The sequence below is a fragment of the Coturnix japonica genome, unplaced genomic scaffold (genome assembly GCF_054131305.1).
Source record: "Coturnix japonica strain WE unplaced genomic scaffold, WE-NBRP24 Scf097, whole genome shotgun sequence".
NCBI lineage: Eukaryota > Metazoa > Chordata > Aves > Galliformes > Phasianidae > Coturnix > Coturnix japonica.
Window position 1 is genome coordinate 325,925 of NW_028189000.1, and position 19,461 is coordinate 345,385.

The 19,461-nt window shown below is 53.5% G+C and overlaps 1 protein-coding gene across 8 annotated transcripts in view; it reads left to right on the forward strand.

Annotated features, from left to right (window-relative positions):
* LOC146751343 (RNA-binding protein 10-like) overlaps nt 1-19,461 on the forward strand; it is an 81,879-nt gene that overhangs the window by 50,958 nt on the left and 11,460 nt on the right. For 6 of the 8 annotated variants that reach the window (XM_085534728.1, XM_085534727.1, XM_085534729.1 and 3 more), the window contains 3 exons: nt 10,667-10,831; nt 14,884-15,030; nt 17,248-17,319. In XM_085534728.1, coding sequence (XP_085390854.1) covers nt 10,667-10,831; nt 14,884-15,030; nt 17,248-17,319 — 384 coding nt within the window. Of the gene's footprint in view, nt 1-10,666; nt 10,832-13,672; nt 13,796-14,883; nt 15,031-17,247; nt 17,320-19,461 lie in introns of those variants that run through there. The other 2 variants (XR_014941662.1, XM_085534732.1) reach the window with 2 other exon arrangements.

Here is a 19,461-nt window from a genome sequence, read left to right on the forward strand (position 1 = left end):
GGGTCAGAAAGGGGGATTTTGGAGTCAAAAATGGCCATTTTGGGGTCAGAAAGTGAAGTTTTGGGGTCATAAAGGGGTATTATGGGTTCCAAAGGGGGATTTTGGGGTCAAAAAGGGGCATTTTGGGGGTAAAATGTGGCATTTTGGGGTCAAAATGGGGATTTTGGGGTGAAAAAGGGCAATTTTGGGCAAAGTGGGGCGATTTGGGGGCAAAAAGGGGGAGTTTGGGGTCAGAAAGAGCCATTTTGGGGTCAAAAAAGGGGATTTTTGGGGTGAAAAAGGGCAATTTTGGGGTCAAAATGGGGCATTTTGGGGTGAAAATGGGGATTTTGGGGCAAAAATGTGGATTTTTGGATTAAAAATGGGCATTTTGGTGGCAAAAATGGGGATTTTGGGGTCAAAAATGGGGATTTTGGGGTGAAAAAAAGGCAATTTTGGGCAAAATGGGGATTTTTGGGGTGAAAAAGGGGGGTTTTGGGGTCAAAAAGGGGGATTTGGTGCAAAAATGGGGCGTTTTGGGGTCAAAAATGGGGATTTGGGGGTCAAAAAGGGCCATTTTGGGGTCAGAAATGGACATTTTTGGGGTCAAAAAGGGGGATTTTGGGGTCAAAAAGGGCCATTTTGGGGTCAAAAAGGGTGATTTTGGGGTGAAAAAGGGCAATATTGGGCAAAATGGGGATTTTTGGGGTGAAAAAGGGGGATTTTGGGGTCAAAAAGGGGGATTTTGGGGTCAAAATGTGGCATTTTGGGGGTGAAAATGGGGATTTTGGGGTCAAAAAGTGGGATTTTGGGGTCAAAAAGGGCCATTTTGGGTTGGAAAAGGGATTTTTGGGGTTGAAAAAGGGGGATTTTGGGGTCAGAAAGGGCCATTTTGGGGGTAAAATGCGGCATTTTGGGGTAAAAATGGGGATTTGGGGGTCAAAAAGTGGGATTTTGGGGTCAAAAAGGGCCATTTTGGGGTCAGAAAGTGAAGTTTTGGGGTCATAAAGGGGTATTATGGGTTACAAAGTGGGATTTTGGGGTGAAAAAGGGGGATTTGGGGGTCAAAATGGGCCATTTTGGGTTGAAAAAGGGATTTTTGGGGTGAAAAGTGGGATTTTGGGGTCAGAAAGGGGGATTTTTGGGGTTGAAAAAGGGGGATTTTGGGGTCAGAAAGGCCCATTTTGGGGTCAGAAAGTGAAGTTTTGGGGTCATAAAGGGGTATTTTGGGTTACAAAGGGGGATTTTGGGGTGAAAAAGGGAGATTTTGGGGTCAAAATGGGGCGTTTGGGGGTCAAAAATGGGGATTTTGGGATGAAAAAGGGCGATTTTGGGCAAAATGGGGATTTTTGGGTTGAAAAATGGGGATTTTGGGGTCAAAAAGGGGCATTTTGGGGGTAAAATGTGGCATTTTGGGGTCAAAATTGGGGATTTTGGGGTGAAAAAGGGCGATTTTGGGCAAAATGGGGATTTTTGGGGTGAAAAAGGGGGATTTTGGGGTCAGAAAGAGCCATTTTGGGGTCAAAAATGGGATTTTTGGGGTGAAAAAGGGGGATTTTGGGGCAAAATGGGGATTTTTGGGGTCAAAAAGGGCCATTTTGGGAGCAAAAATGGGGATTTTGGGGTCAAAATGGGGCGTTTTGGGGTTAAAAAAGGTAATTTTGGGGACAAAAAGGGATTTTTGGGGTGAAAAAGGGCGATTTTGGGCAAAATGGGGCATTTTGGGGGTGAAAAAGGGGGATTTTGGGGTCAAAAAGGGGCATTTTGGGGTCAAAAAGGGCGATTTTGGGGTGAAAAAGGGCAATTTTGGGCAAAATGGGGATTTTTGGGTTGAAAAATGGGGATTTTGGGGGCAAAATGGGGCATTTTGGGGGTAAAATTGGGATTTTGGGGTCAAAAAGGGCCATTTTGGGTTGAAAAAGGGATTTTTGGGGTGAAAAGGGGGATTTTGGGGTCAGAAAGGGGGATTTGGGGGTCAAAAAGGGCCATTTTGGGGTCAGAAAGTGAAGTTTTGGGGTCATAAAGGGGTATTTTGGGTTCCAAAGGGGGATTTTGGGGTGAAAAAGGGGGATTTTGGGGTCAAAATGGGGGAATTTGGGGGTAAAATGGGGCGTTTTGGGGGTGAAAATGGGGATTTTTGGGTCAAAAATGGGGATTTTGGGGTGAAAAAGGGCGATTTTGGGCAAAATGGGGATTTTTGGGGTGAAAAAGGGGGATTTGGGGGTCAAAAAGGGCCATTTTGGGGTCAGAAAGTGAAGTTTTGGGGTCATAAAGGGGTATTTTGGGTTCCAAAGGGGGATTTTGGGGTGAAAAAGGGGGATTTTGGGGTCAGAAAGGGCCATTTTGGGGGTAAAATGTGGCATTTTGGGTCAAAAATGGGGATTTTGGGCTGAAAAAGGGCAATTTTGGGCAAAATGGGGATTTTTGGGGTGAAAAATGGGGATTTGGGGTCAGAAAGAGCCATTTTGGGGTCAAAAAAGGGGATTTTGGGGTGAAAAAGGGGGATTTGAGGGTCAGAAAGGGCCATTTTGGGGGTAAAATTGGCATTTTGGGGGTGAAAATGGGGATTTTGGGGTCAAAAAGTGGGATTTGGGGGTCAAAAATGGCCATTTTGGGTTGGAAAAGGGATTTTTGGGGTGAAAAGGGGGATTTTGGGGTCAGAAAGGGGGATTTTGGAGTCAAAAATGGCCAATTTGGGGTCAGAAAGTGAAGTTTTGGGGTCATAAAGGGGTATTTTGGGTTCCAAAGGGGGATTTTGGGGTGAAAAAGGGGGATTTTGGGGTCAAAAAGGGGCGTTTGGGGGTTAAAAAAGGTGATTTTGGGGTCAAAAAGGGCATTTTGGGGTGAAAAAGGGGGATTTTGGGGTCAAAATGGGGCATTTTGGGGGTAAAATGTGGCATTTTGGGGGTGAAAATGGGGATTTTTGGGTCAAAAATGGGGATTTTGGGGTGAAAAAGGGCAATTTTGGGCAAAATGGGGATTTTGGGGGTGAAAAATGGGGATTTTGGGGGCAAAAAGGGCATTTTGGGGTGAAAAAGGGGGATTTTGGGGCAAAATGGGGATTTTGGGGGTGAAAAAGGGGGATTTGGGGTCAGAAAGAGCCATTTTGGGGTGAAAAAGGGGGATTTTGGGGTCAAAATGGGGCATTTTGGTGGTAAAATGTGGCATTTTTGGGGTGAAAATGGGGATTTGGGGGTCAAAAAGTGGGATTTTGGGGGTCAAAAATGGCCATTTTGGGTTGAAAAAGGGCGATTTTGGGGTGAAAAGGGGGGATTTGGGGGGCAAAAATGGGGATTTTTTGGTCAAAAATGGGGATTTGGGGCTGAAAAAGGGCAATTTTGGGCAAAATGGGGATTTTTGGGGTGAAAAAGGGGGATTTTGGGGTCAAAAAGGGGGATTTTCGGAGTAAAAATGGGTATTTTGGGGTCAAAAATGGGGATTTTGGGGTCAAAAAGGGCAATTTTGGGGTGAAAAGGGGGGCTTTTAAGGGCAAAAATGGGCATTTGGGGCAAAATGGGGCGTTTTGGGGTCAAAAATGGGGATTTGGGGTCAGAAAGAGCCATTTTGGGGTCCAAAAAGGGGATTTTGGGTTGAAAAAGGGGGATTTTGGGGTCAAAATGGGCCATTTTGGGGTTAAAAAGGGGGATTTTGGGGTCAAAAAGGGCCATTTTGGGGTCAGAACTGGGCATTTTAGGGTCAAAAATGGCCATTTTGGGGTCAGAAAGTGAAGTTTTGGGGTCATAAAGGGGTATTTTGGGTTCCAAAGGGGGATTTTGGGGTGAAAAAGTGGGATTTTGGGGTCAAAATGGGGCGTTTGGGGGTTAAAAAAGGTGTTTTTGGGGACAAAAAGGGCATTTTGGGGTGAAAAAGGGGCATTTTGGGGGTAAAATGTGGCATTTTGGGGTAAAAATGGGGATTTTTGGGTCAAAAATGGGGATTTTGGGGTCAAAAAAGGGGATTTTTGGGGTGAAAAAGGACAATTTTGGGCAAAATGGGGATTTTTGGGGTGAAAAATGGGGATTTGGAGGCAAAAATGGGGATTTTTGGGGTCAGAAAGGGGGATTTATGGGGTGAGTAAGGGGGATTTTGGGGTCAAAAAGGGCCATTTTGGGGTCAGAAAGTGAAGTTTTGGGGTCATAAAGGGGTATTTTGGGTTCCAAAGGGGGATTTTGGGGTGAAAAAGGGGGATTTGGGGGTTGAAAATGGGAGATTTTGGGGGTCAAAATGGGGCGTTTTGGGGGCAAAAATGGGGATTTTTGGGTCAAAAATGGGGATTTTGGGGTGAAAAAAGGCGATTTTGGGCAAAATGGGGATTTTTGGGGTGAAAAATGGGGATTTTGGGGTCAGAAAGTGGGATTTTGGGGTCAAAAAAGGGGATTTTTGGGGTGAAAAAGGGGGATTTTGGGGTCAAAAATGGCCATTTTGGGTTGGAAAAGGGATTTTTGGGGTGAAAAGGGGCATTTTGGGGGTAAAATGTGGATTTTTGGATTAAAAATGGGCATTTTGGCGGCAAAAATGGGGATTTTTGGGTCAAAAATGGGGATTTTGGGGTGAAAAAGGGTGATTTTGGGCAAAATGGGGATTTTTGGGGTGAAAAAGGGGGACTTGGGGTCAGAAATGGGCCATTTTGGGGGTAAAATGTGGCATTTTGGGGGTGAAAATGGGGATTTTGGAGTCAAAAAGGGCCATTTTGGGGTCAAAATTGAACATTTTGGGGTGAAAAGTGGGGATTTGGGGTCAAAAAGGGGGATTTGGGGCAAAAATGGGGCGTTTTGGGGACAAAAATGGGGATTTGGGCGTCAAAAAGGGCCATTTTGGGGTCAGAAATGGGCATTTTGGGGTCAAAAAGGGGGATTTTGGGGTCAGAAAGGGGGGTTTTGGGGTCAAAAAGGGCCATTTTGGGGTCAAAATTGAACATTTTGGGGTGAAAAGTGGGGATTTGGGGTCAAAAAGGGGGATTTGGGGCAAAAATGGGGCGTTTTGGGGGCAAAAATGGGGATTTGGGGGTCAAAAAGGGCCATTTTGGGGTCAGAAATGGGCATTTTTGGGGTCAAAAAGGGGGATTTTGGGGTCAGAAATGGGCATTTTTGGGGTCAAAAAGGGGGATTTTGGGGTCAAAAAGGGCCATTTTGGGGTCAGAAATGGGCATTTTGGGGTCAAAAAGGGCGATTTTGGGGTGAAAAAGGGCAATTTTGGGCAAAATGGGGATTTTTGGGGTGAAAAAGGGGGATTTTGGGGTCAAAAAGGGGGATTTTCGGAGTAAGAAATGGGTATTTTGGGGGCAAAAATGGGGATTTTTGGGTCAAAAATGGGGATTTTGGGCTGAAAAAGGGCAATTTTGGGCAAAATGGGGATTTTTGGGGTGAAAAAGGGGGATTTGGGGGTCAAAAAGTGGGATTTTGGGGTCAAAAAGGGCCATTTTGGGTTGAAAAAGGGATTTTTGGGGTGAAAAGGGGGATTTTGGGGTCAGAAAGGGCCATTTTGGGGGTAAAACTGGGGATTTTGGGGTTAAAATGGGGCTTTTTGGGTTGAAACGGGTGGATTTGGGGGGTCAAAAGTTGGTCCGGTCTCACTTATGGGTCAGAGCCCACTTATGGGTCAGGTGTCACTTATGGGTCAGGTGTCACTTGTGGGTCAGAGCCCACTTATGGGTCAGAGCCCACTTATGGGTCAGAGCCCACTTATGGGTCAGGTGTCACTTATGGGTCAGAGCCCACTTATGGGTCAGGTGTCACTTATGGGTCAGAGCCCACTTACGGGTCAGAGCCCACTTATGGGTCAGAGCCCACTTATGGGTCCGGTCTCACTTATGGGTCAGAGCCCACTTATGGGTCCGGTCTCACTTATGGGTCAAAGCCCACTTATGGGTCAGAGCCCACTTATGGGTCCGGTCTCACTTATGGGTCAGAGCCCACTTATGGGTCAGAGCCCACTTATGGGTCAGAGCCCACTTATGGGTCCGGTCTCACTTATGGGTCAGAGCCCACTTATGGGTCCGGTCTCACTTATGGGTCAGAGCCCACTTATGGGTCAGAGCCCACTTATGGGTCCGGTCTCACTTATGGGTCAGGTGTCACTTATGGGTCTGGTGTCACTTATGGGTCAGAGCCCACTTATGGGTCAGAGCCCACTTATGGGTCCGGTCTCACTTATGGGTCAGAGCCCACTTATGGGTCCGGTCTCACTTATGGGTCAGAGCCCACTTATGGGTCAGAGCCCACTTATGGGTCCGGTCTCACTTATGGGTCAGAGCCCACTTATGGGTCAGAGCCCACTTATGGGTCAGAGCCCACTTATGGGTCCGGTCTCACTTATGGGTCAGATCCCACTTATGGGTCCGGTCTCACTTATGGGTCAGAGCCCACTTATGGGTCAGAGCCCACTTATGGGTCAGATCCCACTTATGGGTCAGAGCCCACTTATGGGTCCGGTCTCACTTATGGGTCAGAGCCCACTTATGGGTCCGGTCTCACTTATGGGTCAGAGCCCACTTATGGGTCAGAGCCCACTTATGGGTCAGAGCCCACTTATGGGTCAGAGCTCACTTATGGGTCCGGTCTCACTTATGGGTCAGAGCCCACTTATGGGTCAGAGCCCACTTATGGGTCAGAGCCCACTTATGGGTCCGGTCCCACTTATGGGTCAGAGCCCACTTATGGGTCCGGTCTCACTTATGGGTCAGAGCCCACTTATGGGTCAGGTGTCACTTATGGGTCAGAGCCCACTTATGGGTCAGGTGTCACTTATGGGTCAGATCCCACTTATGGGTCAGGTGTCACTTATGGGTCAGAGCCCACTTATGGGTCAGAGCCCACTTATGGGTCCGGTCTCACTTATGGGTCAGAGCCCACTTATGGGTCAGAGCCCACTTATGGGTCCGGTCTCACTTATGGGTCAGAGCCCACTTATGGGTCAGAGCCCACTTATGGGTCAGAGCCCACTTATGGGTCAGGTGTCACTTGTGGGTCAGAGCCCACTTATGGGTCAGAGCCCACTTATGGGTCAGAGCCCACTTATGGGTCCGGTCTCACTTATGGGTCAGTGCCCACTTATGGGTCAGAGCCCACTTATGGGTCAGAGCCCACTTATGGGTCCGGTCTCACTTATGGGTCAGAGCCCACTTATGGGTCCGGTCTCACTTATGGGTCAGAGCCCACTTATGGGTCAGGTGTCACTTATGGGTCAGAGCCCACTTATGGGTCAGAGCCCACTTATGGGTCAGGTGTCACTTATGGGTCAGAGCCCACTTATGGGTCAGAGCCCACTTATGGGTCCGGTCTCACTTATGGGTCAGAGCTCACTTATGGGTCAGGTGTCACTTATGGGTCAGAGCCCACTTATGGGTCAGAGCCCACTTATGGGTCCGGTCTCACTTATGGGTCAGAGCCCACTTATGGGTCAGAGCCCACTTATGGGTCCGGTCTCACTTATGGGTCAGAGCCCACTTATGGGTCCGGTCTCACTTATGGGTCAGAGCCCACTTATGGGTCAGAGCCCACTTATGGGTCCGGTCTCACTTATGGGTCAGAGCCCACTTATGGGTCAGAGCCCACTTATGGGTCAGAGCCCACTTATGGGTCAGGTGTCACTTGTGGGTCAGAGCCCACTTATGGGTCAGAGCCCACTTATGGGTCAGAGCCCACTTATGGGTCCGGTCTCACTTATGGGTCAGTGCCCACTTATGGGTCAGAGCCCACTTATGGGTCAGAGCCCACTTATGGGTCCGGTCTCACTTATGGGTCAGAGCCCACTTATGGGTCCGGTCTCACTTATGGGTCAGAGCCCACTTATGGGTCAGGTGTCACTTATGGGTCAGAGCCCACTTATGGGTCAGAGCCCACTTATGGGTCAGGTGTCACTTATGGGTCAGAGCCCACTTATGGGTCAGAGCCCACTTATGGGTCCGGTCTCACTTATGGGTCAGAGCTCACTTATGGGTCAGGTGTCACTTATGGGTCAGAGCCCACTTATGGGTCAGAGCCCACTTATGGGTCCGGTCTCACTTATGGGTCAGAGCCCACTTATGGGTCAGAGCCCACTTATGGGTCCGGTCTCACTTATGGGTCAGAGCCCACTTATGGGTCCGGTCTCACTTATGGGTCAGAGCCCACTTATGGGTCAGGTGTCACTTATGGGTCAGAGCCCACTTATGGGTCAGATCCCACTTATGGGTCAGAGCCCACTTATGGGTCCGGTCTCACTTATGGGTCAGTGCCCACTTATGGGTCAGAGCCCACTTATGGGTCAGAGCCCACTTATGGGTCCGGTCTCACTTATGGGTCAGAGCCCACTTATGGGTCAGAGCCCACTTATGGGTCCGGTCCCACTTATGGGTCAGAGCCCACTTATGGGTCCGGTCTCACTTATGGGTCAGAGCCCACTTATGGGTCAGGTGTCACTTATGGGTCAGAGCCCACTTATGGGTCAGATCCCACTTATGGGTCAGAGCCCACTTATGGGTCCGGTCTCACTTATGGGTCAGTGCCCACTTATGGGTCAGAGCCCACTTATGGGTCAGAGCCCACTTATGGGTCCGGTCTCACTTATGGGTCAGAGCCCACTTATGGGTCAGAGCCCACTTATGGGTCCGGTCCCACTTATGGGTCAGAGCCCACTTATGGGTCCGGTCTCACTTATGGGTCAGAGCCCACTTATGGGTCAGGTGTCACTTATGGGTCAGAGCCCACTTATGGGTCAGGTGTCACTTATGGGTCAGATCCCACTTATGGGTCAGGTGTCACTTATGGGTCAGAGCCCACTTATGGGTCAGAGCCCACTTATGGGTCCGGTCTCACTTATGGGTCAGAGCCCACTTATGGGTCAGAGCCCACTTATGGGTCCGGTCTCACTTATGGGTCAGAGCCCACTTATGGGTCAGAGCCCACTTATGGGTCAGAGCCCACTTATGGGTCAGGTGTCACTTGTGGGTCAGAGCCCACTTATGGGTCCGGTCTCACTTATGGGTCAGTGCCCACTTATGGGTCAGAGCCCACTTATGGGTCAGAGCCCACTTATGGGTCCGGTCTCACTTATGGGTCAGAGCCCACTTATGGGTCCGGTCTCACTTATGGGTCAGAGCCCACTTATGGGTCAGGTGTCACTTATGGGTCAGAGCCCACTTATGGGTCAGAGCCCACTTATGGGTCAGGTGTCACTTATGGGTCAGAGCCCACTTATGGGTCAGAGCCCACTTATGGGTCCGGTCTCACTTATGGGTCAGAGCTCACTTATGGGTCAGGTGTCACTTATGGGTCAGAGCCCACTTATGGGTCAGAGCCCACTTATGGGTCCGGTCTCACTTATGGGTCAGAGCCCACTTATGGGTCAGAGCCCACTTATGGGTCCGGTCTCACTTATGGGTCAGAGCCCACTTATGGGTCCGGTCTCACTTATGGGTCAGAGCCCACTTATGGGTCAGAGCCCACTTATGGGTCCGGTCTCACTTATGGGTCAGAGCCCACTTATGGGTCAGAGCCCACTTATGGGTCAGAGCCCACTTATGGGTCAGGTGTCACTTGTGGGTCAGAGCCCACTTATGGGTCAGAGCCCACTTATGGGTCAGAGCCCACTTATGGGTCCGGTCTCACTTATGGGTCAGTGCCCACTTATGGGTCAGAGCCCACTTATGGGTCAGAGCCCACTTATGGGTCCGGTCTCACTTATGGGTCAGAGCCCACTTATGGGTCCGGTCTCACTTATGGGTCAGAGCCCACTTATGGGTCAGGTGTCACTTATGGGTCAGAGCCCACTTATGGGTCAGGTGTCACTTATGGGTCAGAGCCCACTTATGGGTCAGAGCCCACTTATGGGTCCGGTCTCACTTATGGGTCAGAGCTCACTTATGGGTCAGGTGTCACTTATGGGTCAGAGCCCACTTATGGGTCAGAGCCCACTTATGGGTCCGGTCTCACTTATGGGTCAGAGCCCACTTATGGGTCAGAGCCCACTTATGGGTCCGGTCTCACTTATGGGTCAGAGCCCACTTATGGGTCCGGTCTCACTTATGGGTCAGAGCCCACTTATGGGTCAGGTGTCACTTATGGGTCAGAGCCCACTTATGGGTCAGATCCCACTTATGGGTCAGAGCCCACTTATGGGTCCGGTCTCACTTATGGGTCAGTGCCCACTTATGGGTCAGAGCCCACTTATGGGTCAGAGCCCACTTATGGGTCCGGTCTCACTTATGGGTCAGAGCCCACTTATGGGTCCGGTCTCACTTATGGGTCAGAGCCCACTTATGGGTCAGAGCCCACTTATGGGTCCGGTCTCACTTATGGGTCAGAGCCCACTTATGGGTCCGGTCTCACTTATGGGTCAGGTGTCACTTATGGGTCAGAGCCCACTTATGGGTCCGGTCTCACTTATGGGTCAGAGCCCACTTATGGGTCCGGTCTCACTTATGGGTCAGAGCCCACTTATGGGTCAGAGCCCACTTATGGGTCAGAGCCCACTTATGGGTCCGGTCTCACTTATGGGTCAGAGCCCACTTATGGGTCAGAGCCCACTTATGGGTCAGAGCCCACTTATGGGTCCGGTCTCACTTATGGGTCAGGTCTCACTTATGGGTCAGAGCCCACTTATGGGTCCGGTCTCACTTATGGGTCAGAGCCCACTTATGGGTCAGAGCCCACTTATGGGTCAGGTGTCACTTATGGGTCGGGTGTCACTTATGGGTCTGCCCCCTTAGTACTACTACGACGTGGGGGCCCAGCAATACCTGTATTGGGACGGGCAGCGCCGCACGTACCTCCCCGCCCCCCCAACCGGAACCGAACCCCAACACGGAACCGGCCCGACCCAAAAGGAGCCCAAGGACAAGAAGGACAAACATAAGACCAAGACAGCACAGCAGGTGGGGCAGGGACCCATAGAACCCCATAGGACACAATGGGACCCATAGAATCCAATGGGGACCCATAGAACCCCATAGAACCCCATAGGACACAATGGGACCCATAGAACCCCATAGAACCCCATAGGACACAATGGGACCCATAGAACCCCATAGAACCCAATGGGACCCATAGAACCCCATAGAACCCCATAGGACACAATGGGACCCATAGAACCCCATAGAAGCCAGTGGGACCCATAGAACCCCATAGGACACAATGGGACCCATAGAACCCCATAGGACATAATGGGACCCATAGAATCCAATGGGGACCCATAGATCCCAATGGGACCCATAGAACCCCATAGAACACAATGGGACCCATAGAACCCAATGGGGACCCATAGAACCCCATAGGACACAATGGGGACCCATAGAACCCAATGGGGACCCAATGGGACCCATAGAACCCAGTGGGGACCCATAGAACCCCATAGATCCCAATGGGACCCATAGAACCCCATAGAACCCAATGGGACCCATAGAACCCCATAGAACCCAATGGGACCCATAGAACCCCATAGAACCCAATGGGACCCATAGAACCCCATAGGACACAATGGGACCCATAGAACCCCATAGGACACAATGGGACCCATAGAATCCAATGGGGACCCATAGAAACCCATAGAACCCAGTGGGACCCATAGAACCCCATAGAACCCAATGGGACCCATAGAACCCAATGGGACCCATAGAACCTAATGGGACCCATAGAACCCAGTGGGGACCCATAGAACCCCATAGAACCCCCATAGACCCCATAGACCCCCATAGAACCCCCATAGAACCCCATAGAACCCCCCCTATATTATCAGATAGCCAAGGACATGGAGCCCATAGAGCCCCATAGACCCCCATAAAACCCCATAGGACCCCCATAGGACCCCATAGACCCCCATAGACCCCCATAGAACCCCATAGGACCCCACAGAACTCCATAGACACCCCATAGACCACAATATAACCCCCATAGAGCCCCATAGAACCCCACAAAACCCCTATAGAACCCCATAGACTCCTCTTATGACCCCATAGAGCCCCCATAGAAACCCCATAGACCCCCATAGACCCCCATAGAACCCCCATAGACCCCATAGGACCTCATAGGACCCCATAAAACCCCATAGAACCCCATAGACCCCCATAGACCCCCCCTAGAACCCCATAGACCCCCATAGAACCCCATAGGACCCCATAAAACCCCATAGACCCCGATAGACCCCCATAAAACCCCATAGAACCCCATAGACCCCCCATAGAACCCCATAGACCCCCATGGAACCCCATAGAACCCCATAGACCCTCCATAGAACCCCATAGACTCCCATGGAACCCCATAGAACCCCCATAGAACCCCATAGAACCCCCCCAGTCCCCCATAGAGCCCCCATAGACCCCCATGGAACCCCCCTATAACCCTATAGAACCCCATAGACTCCCCTTATGACCCCATAGAGCCCCCATAGACCCCCATAAAACCCCATAGAACCCCATAGACCCCCATAGGACCCCATAGAACCCCATAGATCCCCATAGACCCCGATAGGACCCCATAGAACCCCATAAACCCCCATAGAACCCCCATAGACCCCCTATAGAACCCCATAGACCCCCATAGACCCCCATAGACCCCCATAAAAGCCCATAGGACCCCATAGATCCCCATAGAACCCCATAGAGCCCCATAGACCCCCATAGACCCCCTATAGACCCCCATAGACCCCCATAGAACCCCCCTATAACCCCATAGAACCCCATAGACCCCCATAGAACCCCTATAGAACCCCATAGATCCCCATAGAACCCCATAGACCCCCTTAGACCTCCATAGAACCCCCATAGACCCCCCATAGAACCCCATAGACCCCCATAGACCCCCATAGAACCCCATAAAACCCCATAGACCCCCATAGGACCCCATAGAACCCCATTGAACCCCCCTATAAACCCATAGAACCCCATCGAACCTCACAGATACCCCATAGACCCCCATAGATCCCCCATAGACCCCCATAGACCCCCATAGAACCCCATAGACCCCCATAGACCCCCTATAGAACCCCATAGAACCCCATAGACCCCCTATTGAACCCCATAGACCCCATAGACCCCCATAGAACCCCATAGAACCCCACAGAACCCCTATAGAACCCCATAGACTCCCCCTATGACCCCATAGAGCCCCATAGACCCCCATAGAACCCCCATAGACCCCCATAGACCCCCATAGACCCCCATAAAAGCCCATAGGACCCCATAGATCCCCATAGACCCCCATAGACCCCCATAGAGCCCCCCCTATATTATCAGATAGCCAAGGACATGGAGCCCATAGACCCCCATAGACCCCCATAGAACCCCATAGGACCCCATAGAACCCCATAAACCCCCATAGACCCCCCATAGACCCCCATAGAACCCCTATAGAACCCCATAGACCCCTATAGAACCCCATAGACCCCCATAGACCCCCATAGAACCCCATAGACCCCCATAGAACCCCCCTAGAACCCCCTAGAACCCCACAGATACTCCATAGAACCCCATAGAACCCCCCCAGTCCCCCATAGAGCCCCCATAGACCCCCATGGAACCCCCCTATAACCCCATAGACCCCCATAGACCCCCATAGAACCCCCCTATAACCCCATAGAACCCCATAGACCCCCATAGACCCCCTATAGAACCCCATAGACCCCCATAGAGCCCCCATAGACCCCCATAGACCCCCATAGAACCCCCCTATAACCCCATAGACCCCCATATAACCCCATAGAGCCCCCCCTATATTATCAGATAGCCAAGGACATGGAGCGCTGGGCCCGCAGCCTGAACAAGCAGAGGGAGAGTGGGCGCACGGCTGGACCCCCACCCCCACCCCATAGAACCCCATAGACCCCCATAGGACCCCATAGATCCCCCTATAAGCCCATGGAACCCCCCTAGAACCCCCATAGACCCCCCATAGAACCCCATAGACCCCCATAGACCCCCCATAGAACCCCATAGACCCCCCATAGAACCCCATAGACCCCCATAGACCCCCATAGAACCCCCCTATAACCCCATAGAACCCCATAGAACCCCCCCAGTCCCCCATAGAGCCCCCATAGACCCCCATGGAACCCCCCTATAACCCCATAGACCCCCATAGAACCCCCATAGACCCCCTATAGAACCCCATAGACCCCCATAGACCCCCTATAGAACCCCATAGACCCCCATAGACCCCCATAGAACCCCCATAGACCCCCATAGAACCCCATAGAACCCCCCCTATATTATCAGATAGCCAAGGACATGGAGCCCATAGAGCCCCATAGAACCCCCATAGAACCCCTATAAAACCCCTTAGATCCCCATAGAATCCCATAGAGCCCCATAGACCCCCATAGAACCCCATAGAACCCCATAAACCCCCATAGACCCCCATAGAACCCCTATAGAACCCCATAGACCCCCATTGACCCCCATAAAAGCCCATAGGACCCCATAGATCCCCATAGAACCCCATAGACCCGCCTAGAACCCCATAGACCCCCATAGAACCCCATAGACTCCCCCTATGACCCCATAGACCCCCATAGACCCCCTATAGAACCCCATAGACCCCCATAGACCCCCCATAGAACCCCATAGACCCCCATAGACCCCCATAGAACCCCATAGACCCCCCATAGACCCCCATAGAACCCCATAGAACCCCCCCTATATATCTAGATAGCCAAGGACATGGAGCCCATAGACCCCCATAGAGCCCCATAGACCCCCATAGAACCCCTATAAAACCCCATAGACCCCCATAGAAACCCCATATAACCCCATAGACCCCTATAGAACCCCATAGACCCCCTAGAGCCCCATAGACCCCCATGGAACTCCCCTATAACCCCATAGACCCCCTTAGACCCCCATAGAACCCCATAGGACCCCATAGACCCCCATAGAACCCCATAGACCCCCATAAACCCCCATATAACCCCATAGAACCCCCCCTATATTATCAGATAGCCAAGGACATGGAGCGCTGGGCCCGCAGCCTGAACAAGCAGAGGGAGAGTGGGCGCACGGCCGGACCCCCACCCCCACCCCGCGAGGACGAGAGGAGGGAGGCGGCCGCTGCCGACGCGGGGTACGCCATCCTGGAGAAGAAGGTGCCCATATGGGGGGATGTGGGGAGATATGGGGGGATATGGGGGGATATGGGGGTCCTATGGTATCTTATGGGGGTCCTATGGGGGGATATGGGGGGATATGGGGGTCCTATGGGGGGTTATGGGGGTCCTATGGCATCTTATGGGGGTCTTATGGCATCTTATGGGGGTCCTATGGGGGGATATGGGGGGATATGGGGGTCCTATGGCATCTAATGGGGGTCCTATGGGGGGATATGGGGGGATATGGGGGGATATGGGGGTCCTATGGCATCTTATGGGGGTCCTATGGCATCTTATGGGGGTCCTATGGGGGGATATGGGGGTCCTATGGCATCTTATGGGGGTCCTATGGGGGGATATGGGGGGATAGGGGGGGGATATGGGGGTGCTATGGGGGGATATGGGGGTCTTATGGCATCTAATGGGGGTCCGATGGGGGGCTATGGGGGGATATGGGGGGATATGGGGGTCCTATGGTATCTTATGGGGGTCCTATGGGGGGATATGGGGGGCTAAGGGGGGAAATGGGGGTCCTATGGGGGGATATGGGGGGATAGGGGGGATATGGGGGGAAATGGGGGTCCTATGGGGGGATATGGGGGGATAGGGGGGTCCTATGGGGGGATATGGGGGTCTATGGGGGGGGTATGGGGGGCTATGGGGGTTTTATGGGGGGCTATGGGGGTCATATGGGGGGCTATGGGGGGATATGGGGGGTTATGGGGGTCCTATGGGGGGATATGGGGGGATATGGGGGTCCTATGGGGGGATATGGGGGGATAGGGGGGGATATGGGGAGATATGGGGGGAAATGGGAGTCCTATGGGGGGTTATGGGGGTCCTATGGGGGGATATGGGGGTCCTATGGGGGGATATGGGGAGATATGGGGGGATATGGGGGTCATATGGGGAGATATGGGAGGATATGGGGGTCCTATGGGGGGATATGGGGGTCCTATGGGGGGATATGGGGGGATATGGGGGGGTATGGGGGGATATGGGGGTCCTATGGGGGTCCTATGGCATCTTATGGGGGTCATATGGGGGGATATGGGGGGGTATGGGGGAATATGGGGGTCCTATGGGGGTCCTATGGCATCTTATGGGGGTCTATTGGGGGGATATGGGTGTCTATGGGGGTCCTATGGGGGGTTATGGGGGTCCTATGGCATCTTATGGAGGTCTATGGGGGGCTATGGGGGTCCTATGGGGGGATATGGGGGTCCTATGGGGGGCTATGGGGGGCTATGGGGGTCCTATGGCATCTAATGGGGGTCCTATGGGGGGATGTGGGGGGCTATGGGGGGATATGGGGGTCCTATGGCATCTTATGGGGGTCCTATGGGGGGATGTGTGGGGATATGGGGGTCCTATGGGGGGATATGGGGAGATATGCGGGGATATGGGGGGCTATGGGGGAATATGGGGGGATATGGGGGTCCTATGGGGGACTATGGGGAGATATGGGGGGAAATGGGGGTCCTATGGTATCTTATGGGGGTCCTATGGGGGGCTATGGGGGTCCTATGGGGGGATATGGGGGTCCTATGGGGGGATATGGGGGGCTATGGGGGTCCTATGGGATCGGGGGTTCCTATGGGGGTCCTATGGGGGGATATGGGGGGATATGGGGGGATATGGGGGTCCTATGGCATCTTATGGGCGTCCTATGGGGGGATATGGGGGGATATGGGGGGATATGTGGGGATATAGGGGGATATGGGGGTCCTATGGCATCTTATGGGGGTCCTATGGGGGGCTATGGGGGTCCTATGGCATCTTATGGGGGTCCTAAGGGGGGCTATGGGAGCTATGGGGGTCCTATGGCATCTTATGGGGGTCCTATGGGGGGCTATGGGGGGCTATGGGGGTCCTATGGCATCTTATGGGGGTCCTATGGGGGGCTATGGGGGGATATGGGGGGCTATGGGGGTCCTATGGCATCTTATGGGGGTCCTATGGGCGGCTATGGGGGGATATGGGGGTCCTATGGGGGGCTATGGGGGTCCTATGGGGGGCTATGGGGGGATATGGGGAGCTATGGGGCTCTATGGGGGGCTATGGGGGTCCTATGGGTGGGGGTGGGTCCTATGGGGGTCCTAAGGGGGAAGCTGGTGGTGGGGGGGGGGTCGTAGGGTGGGGGTCTTATGGGGGGGGGGGGGGTGTAGCACCCATGGGTGACGCCCCCTCCCCACATCTCCCCCCCCCCAATAGGGCGCCCTGATGGAGCGGCAGCACCCGGCAGCGCTGGAGCCCCCCAAATTGGGGGGGGGCGACGACAGGATGGTGAGGGGGGGGGGGACCCCCATAGACCCCATAGACCCCATAACCCCCCATAGCCCCCATACCCCCCCATATCCCCCCATATCTCCCCATAACTTCCCCCATAACCCCCCCCAAACCCCCCCATATCCCCCCATAGACCCCCATAACCCCCCATAGCCCCCTATAGGCCCCCCTATATCCCCCCATAGACCCCCATATCCCCCCATAACCCCCCCCATAGCCCTCAAACCCCCCCATATCCCCCCATAGCCCCCTATAGCCCCCCTATATCCCCCCATAACCCCCCATATCCCCCCATAACCCCCCCCAAACCCACCCATATCCCCCCATAGACCCCCATATCCCCCCATAACCCCCCATATCCCCCCATATCCCCCCATATCCCCCCATATCCCCCCATAGCCCTCAAACCCCCCCATATCCCCCCCATAGACCCCCATATCCCCCCATAGACCCCCATAACCCCCCCATATCCCCCCATAACTCCCCCCATAGCCCCCTATAGCCCCCCTATATCCCCCCATAACCCCCCATATCCCCCCATAACCCCCCCCCAAACCCCCCCATATCTCCCCATAGACCCCCATATCCCCCCATAAACCCCCTATATCCCCCCATATCCCCCCATAACCCCCCCCATAGCCCTCAAACCCCCCCATATCCCCCCATATCCCCCCATAAACCCCCCATATCCCCCCATATCCCCCCTATAACCCTCCATATCCCCCCATAAACCCCCCATAACCCCTTATATCCCCCCATAGACCCCCACAAACCCCCCTTACACCCCCATAGCCTCCCATATTCCCCAATAGACCCCCCATAGACCCCCATATCTCCCTCATATCCCTCTATAACCCCCCATAACCCCCCCATATCCCCCCATATCCCCCCATAACCCCCCCCAAATCCCCCTATATCCCCCCATAACCCCCCCCATAACCCCCCATATCCCCCCATAAACCCCCCATATCCCCCCATATCCCCCCCATATCCCCCCATAACCCCCCCCATAGCCCTCAAACCCCCCCATATCCCCCCATAGACCCCCATATCCCCCCATAAACCCCCTATATCCCCCCATATCCCCCCATAAACCCCCCCATATCCCCCCATAGACCCCCATATCCCCCCATAAACCCCCTATATCCCCCCATATCCCCCCATAAACCCCCCCATATCCCCCCATAGACCCCCTATAACCCCCCATATCCCCCCATAGACCCCCTATATCCCCCCATATCCCCCCATAGACCCCCTATATCCCCCCATATCCCCCCATAGACCCCCAAACCCACCCATATCCCCCCATAGACCCCCCATATCCCCCCCCCAACCCCATAACCCCCCATATCCCCCCATAACCCCCCCCAAACCCACCCATATCCCCCCATAGACCCCCCCATACCCCCCCCCCAACCCCATGACCCCCCATATCCCCCCATAACCCCCCTCAAACCCACCCATATCCCCCCATAGACCCCCCATATCCCCCCCCCAACCCCATAACCCCCCATATCCCCCCATAACCCCCCCCATATCCCCCCATAGACCCCCCATATCCCCCCATATCCCCCCTATAACCCCCCATAACCCCCCCATAGACCCCCATATCCCCCCATAGACCGCCATAACCCCCCCATATCCCCCCATAAGCCCCCCATATCCCCCCATATCCCCCCATATCCCCCCATAACCCCCCCAAACCCCCCCATAAACCCCCCCCATAACCCCTTATATCCCCCCATATCCCCCCATAAACCCCCCATATCCCCCCATAGACCCCCATAACCCCCCATATCCCCCCATAGACCCCCATATCCCCCCATATCCCCCCTATATCCCCCCATAACCCTCCATATCCCCCTATATCCCCCCATAACCCCCCATAACCCCCCCCATATCCCCCCATATCCCCCCTATAGCCCCCCATAACCCCCCCCAAACCCACCCATATCCCCCCATAGACCCCCATATCCCCCCATAAACCCCCTATATCCCCCCATATCCCCCCATAACCCCTCCCATAGCCCTCAAACCCCCCCATATCCCCCCATATCCCCCCATAAACCCCCCATATCCCCCCATATCCCCCCATAACCCTCCATAACCCCCCCCAAACCCCCCATAACCCCCCCCAAA